This window comes from Epinephelus lanceolatus, chromosome 1 (genome assembly GCF_041903045.1).
Source record: "Epinephelus lanceolatus isolate andai-2023 chromosome 1, ASM4190304v1, whole genome shotgun sequence".
Classification (NCBI taxonomy): domain Eukaryota; kingdom Metazoa; phylum Chordata; class Actinopteri; order Perciformes; family Serranidae; genus Epinephelus; species Epinephelus lanceolatus.
Window position 1 is genome coordinate 7504926 of NC_135734.1, and position 12866 is coordinate 7517791.

Below are 12866 nucleotides of genomic sequence, written 5' to 3' on the forward strand. Positions count from 1 at the left end.
CACCATTCATTCGGTTATTTATTTGAAATCAGTGGTGAAGCTTTTATTGTGAAAGCCAAAGCGCTTTTATTCCGGTCTGGTGCTGTAACCTATCCTCTTTTGACTCAGATGGATCATCAGGTGGCCGTTCATCTATTGTGCTCACAGCCAGATCAAACTGATCCCAGAGCAGTCGGGGATCGGGTTTCAGCACCGCGGTCAGCTCCGGGCCCAGCCTTCCCCCCCCCCCCCCAGTCAGCAGAGCACCAACACATCTACGTTTCCTCTTGTTTTCCCTCCCTGCGACCCCTCCCCCTTTATATCTGCTCTCATGATAAATCCCTCCTATGTGCCACTGACTGGTAGACTTGAAAGGCTTGGAAATCACGCAGCCAACTAGACTCTACAACACTTTAATTTTTCTTGCTGAGATTGACACGTCTGACGGCATTTTTTTTTCTTGAAAAGCAACAGTCATAGTCGCTCATCTGTCAGGTTTCTCGTCTCCACATCGACTTCCCCTGGATCTTTCCCTCTGTGGCTGACACTCAAGCTGATCGGCATCTTTTTTTTCTACTTTTACAGTTTTACCTTTGCAGCAGGTAGCCTATATTCTCCATCCAAGCCTCGCCAGCATGTTGGACCCGTCTTCCAGCGAGGAGGAAGGTGATGAGATACTGGAGGTGGAGCGCAAAGAGGTGGCGGCCCCGAAGAGCCTCGGAGGAACCCGGCTGTCACCGGGCCGAGCCTCCGACGGCAACGGCGGCGGAGGGCTCCAGCCCAGGGGCCGCGGGAGCGGCGGTGGCCGACCCTCCAGCCCCAGCCCGTCGGTGGGCAGCGACAAGGAAAAAGAGGACCTGGAGAAGATGCAGAGAGAGGAGGAGGAGAGGAAAAAGAGACTCCAGCTGTATGTGTTTGTGATGCGCTGCATCGCCTATCCGTTCAACGCAAAGCAACCTACTGACATGGCCAGGAGGCAGCAGAAGGTAAGATCAGTGTGAAAAACGAGAATAAACCCAGACCCAACTTCAAAGCTGTTCTTTAAATACATCCTTCACTTGTAGAAGGCATCAGTGAGATGCATGACACCAACTGTTGCTTCTACAGTCGCACTATGTCGCCGGATGGTCGAATTTTCAAGAATGAAAAAATAGCCTGTAACTCAGTTTACTCAACCCTACAGTCTCAGATCACCCCTCACATATTCAATTAATTGCACAGCACACGAGGATTTATACTTTTATTAAAGAGGTGAGTCGACTGTGACGGATGAAGTGCAGTCTGAGATGATAGTTACACTACCTCACTGCACATACAGCATCAACAGCAGGAGCAAATGTCCACTTGATGTCTCTTTGGACTGAAAATATTTTCTTTTCTCCATTCACCCAACATCCCAGAACGATGATGACAAAGCTAAAAGGTACCAGAAAGAGTTGAGACAGAACGAAATGTGTTAATCTAAACTGAAGACAGACAGGGCTGGCAACAAAAAGGAGAGGCTGGAAGATGACATGAGAGAGATAGGGAGAGCGAGAGCGTGTGTGTTCATGTTGTTCCCACCCATTATAGTAGCTCTTGCATATGTGAATAACCTCTGAGCATAGAAGCATCAGCCGAGCTCCTATTAGAGCAATCTGTTGCACCACTGCCACTGAATGACATCCTCAATATGAGAGGAATGTTTCCTCTTAGCCTACAGTCTATCAGCTTTGATGCAGCCATTCAAGAATAGCACTAACGCCTATCTAACACAACCTGAGGTATATCAGACCAAAGTGACCAAAACCTGACATTTGTAAAGATACACTCTGTGACTTTGTTGTAGCACTGTTTCTGGGGGTCCACAGACTCCCAGTGGTGTTTACTGGTACTGCAGGCCTTTTGAGGCAGCAAGTGTCAGCGTGCTTGAAATGAACTAGTTTGAACAATATGTCCTCTGACCATGTTGGAGGCACAAGTGTTTATAAATGTTCCAAACAGCCACACAGAAGGGTGGAAAGAGAGGTATTGTGGAGTGGGAGAAGACATGATTGACATTCAGATAGGCGGATAATGACACAGACAATCACAGTCATAGTGTCGCATTACACATAAAAAGTGATGAATGTAGTTCACACTGTTCTGAACTGGAGGACCTACCTGTGCTGACATTACAGGCATTCAATGACAGTATGGGTCTGAGCCTTCACCTTGTCCACACCAGTTGCGTAGTGAAAGCAGCATGTCAGCAGCTGTGGTCCTCTGTAAGTGTCTACGTCTGGCGAGCCAATCAACCACAGTACTGTTTTGCTGCACTGCTGCACACACTCAGCCCAATACAGTCACAGTAGTTATGTACATATTGCTGGCCATACACAAAACAACTTTTCAAGTGATTTCACTGTCGCATGCAAATTTCCAATGCTGGAATGAAATCCTGAGAGTTATACCTCAGTTGTTGTGCTCCTCTGGTCTCGATCGTTTGGTGTAAGGTGGTCATAAAACTCAGTCTGAGCTGTTTCAGGTCAGTCTTTCTCTTGTCTTGATTTTCCAACAGAATCAAACATGTTTAATATTATTATAAATTTTTAGCCTTGGCTTGTGCAAATAGTCAAGTTCAGTGACATGAACATTGTTAGGAACCAATAGCTGCACTCTCTCCAGCACCAAACAGGAGGCAGCAAACTGGGTAGGTGGTAAACATGGAGGGGACTCTGGGGAGGCGCACAAATGTGAACAAGTCTTGGTTCTCTTTTAGTGTGAAATTGGAGGAGAAACTGGTGGAGTTGTCGCGTAAACAAGAGTCGGTGTTATGTATCTGATCCACCAACCTGCACTTATTTTGGTGAGAAATATTTAAATTTTTTAAATGGTTCGCCTCTCATTCCCACGGTGTCCTCCCTCTAAAATAGCGCAGCTAACCAACGGGGCCTGGCAGCAAGCTGAGGCGACAAGATCCAAAATAAGTTTGTACATGAATACAGTTTATCTTTATGGATTATATTAATGTGGAATTGACAGAAATACTATCGAAATAGTATGCATTTATCTTGTGTACTAGAGTTATGTGTTTTTGTGGACATGGGGAATAGTTAATATGTCATATTTCTTAAAAGGAGTTTGGTGTAATGTTTTCCCCCAAGAGCAGGATGGGAAATAATCTCAAAAGGTAGCTAGAGTGACACTGCAAGATCCCCAGTCTTTGCAAAATCATAAAGTGTGTGACTAAAAACTAACATTGTCTTTAGATGTTAGAGGGCGTCCGACCTCAGTCTTTTAGAAGTCTTTTCAAAGCCTTCTAGTGCATGGTAGGCATAAGTTGAAAGAGAATTACGTTAGGTTGCAGTTGTGGGTGCACCACGTGATTTATTACAAGGCTGATGTAAGACAGCTATAACATATACGTTACAACACATGCGCATGTGATGGACAACTGAAACTTGGGGGTGAAACATATGTGGTGTGTCTGCTGGATGTGGTTACATTGAACATTGCTGCCATGGTACCAAAGTACACTGGAAGCATTTAACAAGCATAGCAGTGCATCTGCAAGCAGACTGAACCTCAGGATAGATTCTGTGGTATTTTGTTAATTTTAATGTGTCATTTATTCTCTCTCTCTTCTTTCCTTCACATCATATATATATTATAAGTATTAATGTCCTCCTAAGCAATCCCCCATTCAAGGAGGTCCTCGAGGCATTTTAGCTCATCACAAAGGGTACATTACTCAAAGATGGTTGAGAACCACTATGTTACAGTAGCCACAGAAATATTTTTAACCATTAAAGGGCCAGTGTGTAATATTTGGCATGGTTTATTGTCAATCTGAATCTGAATCTGAATATTCTACCCATTAATATGTTTATACAAGTGTATAATCGCTATAAAATAAAATTTGTTTGGTTTTCGTAGCCTTATAATTATGCTTTTATATATATATATATAGCAAGGGCCTTGCTTTAGAGAGGTCGCCATCTTGCGCCGCCATGTATGTAAGGCAGCCCAAGTGGACAATCCACTGCGGTCAAACCAGCCAGAGAACGCGTTTCGCGTGTATAAATGAACCAACGAAGACAGTGGAAGGAAGGAAGAAGGAGGAGAAAACAGCAGAGAGTGTTAGTAGTTCATCGATAGAGAGTAGTGAAAAGTTTTTTTAGTTGGAAAGTTTGCAAATGGACCACACTTACCACGCAACAGGAGAGAATGAACCCGAACTGTCATCTGTGAGGAAAAGAAGACGCAACTTCACTCCTTGTGATGCACTCTGTGCAGCGCTTTTCCTCCTGATGATATATCTCCCAACGATGGTAGCAGTAGCACCGAATCCCATTCTGTGCATTCAGCCTCTCTTCTCACCCGCTCAGCATCCAACACATGGAGTTCCTCATCTGTGTGCTCCGGCTCAAACAGGTATGGCTCTGGGTCTGTGTCTGCTACAAGAAACTCTTCAAAATCGCGTTCAAAGTCGTCCATTGCAGCTACTATAGTCCAGAGATATTGCTAGGCTAAATAAACAGCTGAGCTCTGTTTACCGGCTACGCTGTCAGTCAGTGTGCGGGCTGGAGATTGGTGGAGCAGAGAGGGGAGGGGGGTCCCCACTTAGTATGGTAAACGAGTATGTGTGTAAAGTTATGAAGTGTGTCTGTTACGCTAGAAGAGTCAGAGTTTGGGACGGAGTCTTTTACCCCCTGGAGTGTTACCGGAGTTTCTGGAGTGCTCAAATAAACGGGCCTTTTTCCCGAACGCTCCTCTGGTCACCTGCTCGTGAGGGATTCATTACAATATCGTAACATGGCTTAGATTTCTAAATAAACATTCACCTTGTCGCTAGATAGACCTACTCCTGAAAAAGTCGTGCGCAAGGCTTTTTGTCCCTACGAGGCCACCGTCATTTACCCGACGGGAGGGGTGAGCGAGTGAGCCCTGCAATCTAGAATTTGACCACTGATGTCACTGTTTTCAACCCATTTTACACACTGGCCCTTTAATATAACTCATTGTAACAAGTGATGATTGGCAGCCTGTGGCTTCAGCAAAACACTTTACACACAGGCAGTAGGAAATCTGTACGCCTTCAGCTGTAACCTGATTTATGAAGTCATGTGAAACCATATTTCTTTCATCAGGTTAACAGATAATGAGAATCTATGTTAACACACAACGGTTGGGCTTAAGGAAGTTGGTTATTTGGCCATGAACGTGTGTTTATTCCCATGACAAAGACCCAAGACAGGGAAGGGAAGGGAATTACTCAGGTAGCCAATAACTGAAATAAATGAAAAATCAATGTTTGTACCTTAGTGTCATTGTGTCGAAAATAATTCAACCCCTCCACAGTTTGAGTTAACCCAAACAACGTTGTATTGATTCTGCTTTTCAACTGAAGCTGAATCAATAATTCAGTTCACAGCCCAACAGTCAATGTATTTGTAAAATTAAACATGTGAAAAGTAAGTTTAAGCAGGGCACTCTTCCACATTGCAACAGCAGGTGTCATATCAAGTCTATTGAAGTCAAAGCTACGAGAGACACCTAAAAGATTTCTCATGTAAATAGAGATAGATTATTAGAATAATCACAGTGTTGTAATTTACGTAAATGGATTATCTTGCTCACAGTAATATTGCTTTACAGGTAGTAGCAACATATGCACAGGATTATACCAAATTATATGATACCATAGTATAATAATAATCAACACTTTGTTGAAAATGGTAAAGGCATTCTGAAGATCGTGATCCAGCATCTTTGTCATAAACAAAAGCAAAACAAAACAAAAACCCATGAGTAGTGACCCTCACATACACAGATCAGTCAAACTAAAACAGCCTGTTTATTCTGTCCACACATCAGACAGTCACTTGTAAGTCATCAGTAGCAGACTTGTTTATTTTGTGCATAGTGAAGAAGATGTGACATCAGACTTACTGTAACTTTATAACCACATTTTGAAACTGATCAGTAAAAACAGTTATCATTTCCAAATCTTCATCCTGTATCATAAGAACTGGATATTGCTGGTTATGTTGGTACATGTTTTAAAATTTCATAATAAAAAGCGGAAAAACGGAGGCGTCTTGAGAGCTGAATGGTTAAGACACACATCACATAACTACAACATCCCTGGTTTGATTCCAGTCAGGGACTTTGGTTGCATGTCATACCTCACCTCTTCCCATTTGTTTCCTGTCTGCCTCTATACTGTTTACTAACAATTGAAGGCAACAATGTAAAAAAAATAACGAAGAAAAAGAGTAATAAATGACCATGTTTGCAGCTGGAGGTGTCCTGTCAGCAGTTTCATAGCAAACCTGATATTGTTTTAGTGGACAAGAGCAGGATGGTAACATTAAGTAAGGCTGCCAGAGAATACTGGCAATAGTAACGGTAGGCGGCATTGCTGTTTAAAGTTGAAATATTTTTACTTTTTGCCGTCCTCTGGGACAGAATTTACAATCGGATGTTACATAGCTCCTTAACACAAGAAGAAACCACATGTGATCTGGACAATTACTGGACATTACTAGAAAAATTACATAAATTAATAAGCACAAAATAATTCTGCAATGGATCCTTTCTTCCATAATAATCTGGATACCTTACTACTTAAGCGTTGTGTAGCCCCGATTGAGCAACATTATGCGCTCCAGTTGTTACACATCCGAAAAGACGGACAGGTTAAGGAAAGTCTCCAAAAATAAAATCCATCCACTTGGGACTTGTGACATCTTTCTCATTTGAGAGGCCGTGCAGTGATCTGTTTGATGCATTGCAGCCAGGAATGATGCATTTCATGGACGAATTTTTTAGAATGGCAATCTAAGGGCAAAATATTATTTGTTGCAGTGGCATTGTTGGCTACTGGAATAAACTGGCAGCAATGGTGACTCACCACGCTGTGTCATCACTGTGAGGTTGGCAACCAGGCAACCTCCAAGACTGCAGGAAGTCACCATGCTTGGTTGCAGTTTGCTGAGAAATACTTCAGTGCGTAACTCTCAGAGAATCCATCAATTATCACTGAATTGTCTCTCTTAATGTTCTGATTTAACAAAATGAGATAATAAGTGAGTAACTGGTAGAGGTGTTGGTAGGTGTGTTTTTGAACTTTGGGCAGAGCCAGGCTCGTTGTGTTACCCTGCCTGCAGTCTTAACGCTAAACTAAGTTAAGCTAAGCTAAGATAAGCTAATCATCCTCTAGCTCCTGTTCTAACAAACCGTCACAAAAGTGGTATCGATCTTCTCTTTCAAGTCTGAGCAAGTAATCATATTTGCCAAACTGCCTACTCCATTAATATCAAAGAAGTCTGCGAAAACAACGTATATCTTCATAGATAAATACCTCCTGCTAATTACCTGTTTGTGTCCCACAGGCAGTTGAGCTTGCTGAAGCAAACTGATAATGGTCAGTCAGTTGTTTGATCACCTATGTATATATGGCTGCATTCACTGGTTGTTTTGTACTATGAATATAATCCTCATCCAAGGAGGAATTCATAATTAGAGCACTTGCTTGCATAACTATCCATTATTTCCATCAGCATATAATGAAACCGTGCTTTCTAAAGCATGAAATAATACAATGGAAAGTAAATGGAATGTTCTTTCTGCATCTTTACCAGAGCATACCACAGAAAGCTCAGTCTCAGTCAGTTAGGGAAGGAGTGGTATAAATCATCCAAACTGAGGTGTCAGCCTGACTTGTGATTCTCATCGCAGAGAACAGGCAGTGACTGGCCATGAACAGACTGCTGTGTGTCTCTCAGAGGTCAGCAGGCAGTCCTGGTTGGTTATATTATTCCATAAGACATCCAAGAATCTAACACTGAATTCTTGTCATACTAGAGTAACAATAGAACCAACCTGACAGCGTCATCATCACCTCGCTTCTGGGTTGTGCCAAAAATGGGAAACACACACGGAATGCTTGCAGTTTAAAAGTTTTTATTACAATAAAGATGTGAAAACTAAAGGCAGAATGAGAAAGATTTGTCAAATACGGTTTTTAAAATCAACATTCAAATTTGGCCCCTTCTTCCTGGCTCATCAGATCCTCTTAAATGAGTGCTAATGATCTGGCACCTGGTCACCACCTTTTTATAGAGTCCCACCCTCCCTGCACGCTATTATTGACTTGGGGCTACACACCACTGTCTAAAGGTTAGTGCCCAGAAAAGTTCTGACTTTCAGATCACCCATTTCAAATGTTATCAGCCGATTAAATGGTCCATATCAGCTGTCATCACCACCAATATGCTTTAGATGGGGCAAACCACACCTTGACAGCAGTTTTATTATGTTGTAGTTTTAGTCCTGCCAAAACTACTTGGTTAGGTTTAGGGAAAATCATGGTTTGGGTTAAGGTAAGTATGGTTGTTAGCGGCATGGTTAATGTAACTTAAGTTACATACATAGGTTATCTTAGGCTACATACATGATGCAAGTTAAGTATGCTGTGTAAGATAACCTACATATGAGAGTCAACACTGACTTTTGGTTTCATACAGGACAGGTACAACATTTTGGGTCAATGGCCTGTGTTTATTTGGCTATTCCTTTCAAAAACTGGTAACAAAATAAGAAAATACAGGCAGAGGGCAGGGTCTCTGCAGATGAATGAACCGCTACTCACCTCTTGTGGGTCATAAGTGATGACTGAGAGGGATTACTTTTGTATGAGTCTTTACATTGTTTAATAGGAAAATCCTACTTTACCTTTAAGCTGTGAGGAGCATTAGTCAGTAGTTTAAGAGAGCTCTACTGTCTTCAAAACGGCCTAGTTCAGTTCTACTGCAGTTAAAAGGGATTTATAGTACATTAAGGAGCTGTCATTAACACCATGCATAAGTTATGAACCCATGCTACAGCCGCTGTAGCCATGCCATAGGCTACACTATATCAAAAATTACTACATGCCAGAGCTATGGCAAAAGGAGACCACAAGAATTCTGAATAAATGTGTTTCGAGCCACATTTTTATTTACATTTTTAAGTTACATATTTAAAAAAAAAACTGAGTGTAAACAGTAGAAATTTCAAAACAAACTCAAAATTTCACAAAAACGTCTTTTATGTCTGGCTGAGCTGGAAGAGTTGGTTTATGGATGAAAGCAACATTTGAGACAGTGCAATGGAAACAGATTAAGTGAATAAATCACGATGTACTTAAAACTGTCACTAAAGCTTCGGTTCAACTGAAGAGACAAAAAAATCACGACCCTCCTCAAATCAACAAATGGAATGCACATTATGTCATATTTCCATCACCCTTTCCACATGGTTTTGACTAGCACTCTTTAAATTGGTCACCTTGTTGCGCTGTCTTCTTCTGCATTTCCTAATATTTGCACAACAGAAGTGGATAGAAACACACAATAATTCACTTTTTTTATTTTTTTTTTGCTGATTTTCTAGAAATCAGTGAAAACATTTGGATGGAAACTTGACAACTGATCAGCTCGAGCTGCTTGTGTTTTCTCCTACAAGTTTCACATGTGGATGGAGATTGGTGAGAGTAAAGACAACATTTAGCAATGGTTCAAATATTACGCATGTTTTAAGTAACAATCATCTAACAAATGTAAACCCTCTGCTCACCACAGTCACTGCTCTCTGTCCCAGTGAATGAAAGAAAAAAACTATGGCGGCTGCACGCATGCAGTCTCCTATACAGTAATGAGACAAGGCAGAACTTCTCACTGTTGCTTTATTTCAGAAAGTGCAGGAAAGCATGAAAACACAATTGCTGTTGGGAATAAAATAAAAGCACAACATGGGCTGGTCACATACAAACATCTAATATTGCCAGAGTTCTATGACTGGACAAAATCTTTCTGACACTGAACTATAAACCAAAAGTTAGGCCATAGGTATCTGCAGTGGGACTGCTGTTAATCCCATTCACCAAGTCTAAGTCAATGAATATCTTTTATTTCTGTGTGTATGTGTGTGTGTGTGTGTGTTTTAATATAAATATAGTAATATCAATCAATTTTATTTATAAAGCCCAATATCACAAATCACAATTTGCCTCACAGGGCTTTACAGCATACAACATCCCTCTGTCCTTATGACCCTCGCAGCGGATAAGGAAAAACTCCCCAAAAAAACCCCTTTACCGGGGAAAAAAAAAAACGGTAGAAACCTCAGGAAGAGCAACTGAGGAGGGATCCCTCTTCCAGGATGGACAGACGTGCAATAGATGTCGTACCGAACAGATCAGCATAATAAATTAACAGTAATCCGCATGACACAATGAGACAGAGAGAGAGACAGAGAGAGAGATGCAGGTAATGACAGTAACTTACAACAACATTATTGAAAGTAATAATATTATAGTTATAGTTCTGGCTACTGTGGTACAATATGTTGAAAGTATGTATTAATATCTGGCAGTATACATGTGTGACAATAGTCATATGTGTATAATAACAGTAGAAGTATGACTAATGACTAATGATGTCAGTAGCAGCAGGAGGCATCTGGCAGGACCACGGCAGCAGCACAACCACACACGTCACGCTGTCCAGGCACCGCTGCGATATGAGTTAATCTGAGAGACAGTGGAGCACAAAGGCTCCGGAGAAGAAGCCGAGTTAGTGACATCCAGAATGGCCGAGTTAGCAAGATGCAGTAATAGAATACAAGAGAGAAGGAGAGAAGGTGCCCGGTGTATTACAGGGGGTCCTCCGGCAGACTAGGCCTAAGTCAGCCTAACTAGGGGCTGGTACAGGGCAAGCCTGAGCCAGCCCTAACTATAAGCTTTATCAAAGAGGAAAGTCTTAAGTCTAGTCTTAAATGTGGAGACGGTGTCTGCCTCCCGGACCGTAACAGGAAGATGATTCCACAGGAGAGGAGCCTGATAGCTGAAGGCTCTAGCTCCTGATCTACTTTTGGAGACTTTAGGGACCACGAGTAACCCTGCGTTCTCAGAGCGCAGTGTTCTGGTGGGATAATATGGCACTATGAGCTCACTAAGATATGATGGAGCTATATTAGCCAGGACTCACTAGCAATAGCTTTGCTAGTAACTAAACATCCAGCCTTTGAAAGGCCCAGTGTGTAAAATGGGTTGAAAACAGTGACATCAGTGGTCAAATTCTAGATTGCAGGGCTCACTCGCTCACCCCTCCTGTCGGGTAAATGACAGTGGCCTCATAGGGACAAAAAGCCTTGCGCACGACTTTTTCAGGAGTAGGTCTATCTAGCGACGAGGTGAATGTTTATTTAGAAATCTAAGCCATGTTACGATATTGTAATGAATCCCTCACGAGCAGGTGACCAGAGGAGCGTTCGGGAAAAAGGCCCGTTTATTTGAGCACTCCAGAAACTCTGGTAACACTCCACTCCGTCCCAAACTCTGACTCTTCTAGCGTAACAGACACACTTCATAACTTTACACACATACTCGTTCACCATACTAAGTGGGGACCCCCCTCCCCTCTCTGCTCCACCAATCTCCAGCCCGCACACTGACTGACAGCGTAGCCGGTAAACAGAGCTCAGCTGTTTATTTAGCCTAGCAATATCTCCGGACTATAGTAGCTGCAATGGACGACTTTGAACGCGATTTTGAAGAGTTTCTTGTAGCGGACACAGACCCAGAGCCATACCTGTTTGAGCCGGAGCATACAGATGAGGAACTCCATGTGTTGGATGCTGAGCGGGTGAGAAGAAGGCTGAATGCACAGAATGGGATTCGGTGCTACTGCTACCATCATTGGGAGATATATCATCAGGAGGAAAAGCGCCGCAGAGAGTGCATCACAAGGAGTGAAGTTGCGTCTTCTTTTCCTCGCAGATGACGGTTCGGGTTCATTCTCTCCTGTTGCGTGGTAAGTGTGGTCCATTTGCAAACTTTATAACTAAAAAAACTTCTCACTACTCTCTATCGACGAACTACTAACACTCTCTGCTGTTTCTTCCTCCTTCTTCCTTCCTTCCGCTGTCTTCGTTGGTTCATTTATACGCGCGAAACGCGTTCTCTGGCTGGCTGGATTGTCCACTCAGTCTGCCGTACAAGATGGCGACCTCTCTAAAGCAAGGCCCTTGATATATATATATATATATATAAAAGCATAATTATAAGGCTACGAAAACCAAACAAATTTTATTTTATAGCGATCATACACTTGTATAAACATATTAATGGGTAGAATATTCAGATTCAGATTCAGATTGACAATAAACCATGCCAAATATTACACACTGGCCCTTTGAACAGAGCCTTTCTCAACAGTAAGTTATGTGGCTCAATACATAGGCTTTTTTTATTTTTTAATGACAGTAGGCTAGTTGTTTATTCAGTGTATGTTTTTTTAGTGGCCCTCAATAAACCCCATTTCCCACAAAACCTAGATGTTTGCAGGCTAAATATCAAAAGAGGCAAGTTCAGGGATGCTTCGACATGTCTGTAATAATAGTACAGCTGAGTGTCCATGGTAAGCCAAGCATAGAGCAGACCGACTTCTCCTGCTAAAAAGCACTGTATGCAACGTATTCTCATAAAGTAGTTAACATGATATCCTAAGAATTAGCACCCCATGAGTCCATAACATAAAGTTACGTAATGAACATAAAGTTACAGAGGTTAGGTTTAGGAAAAGTAACATGGATGGGCGTCTTCAGGTTTAGGCATGTAAGTTACTGTGATCTAACCTGGAAATCCAGATGTCCCGCCCCTAGATAATTCTAATTTGCACTGCAAAGAGATCTGGCCCCGACGAGCAGAGCCCGCTGAATCGCTTATCGGACCAATCAGATCAGTCTATCTGACAGAGGCGGGCTCTGGGCGGGCGTAACATGATGAGGACAGCGCTGCGCTGTAGGAGTCGAAAAGTAAACAGCCAAGATGGCAGCTGCTGAATGAACGCGTCCATTCAATTTAGCTTTGGAAGAAACGC

General features: G+C 42.3%; 1 protein-coding gene across 6 annotated transcripts in view; it reads left to right on the plus strand.

The window, feature by feature from the left end:
- The first annotated feature begins 297 nt into the window (after positions 1-297).
- The window catches only part of cadpsa (Ca2+-dependent activator protein for secretion a), a 278770-nt gene continuing 266201 nt past the window's right edge, over positions 298-12866 (plus strand). For all 6 annotated transcript variants that reach the window (XM_078172262.1, XM_078172289.1, XM_033625614.2 and 3 more), the window contains exon 1: positions 298-965. In XM_078172262.1, the coding sequence (XP_078028388.1) occupies positions 615-965 (351 nt within the window). In that variant the 5' untranslated portion in view covers positions 298-614. The remainder of the gene's footprint in view (positions 966-12866) is intronic.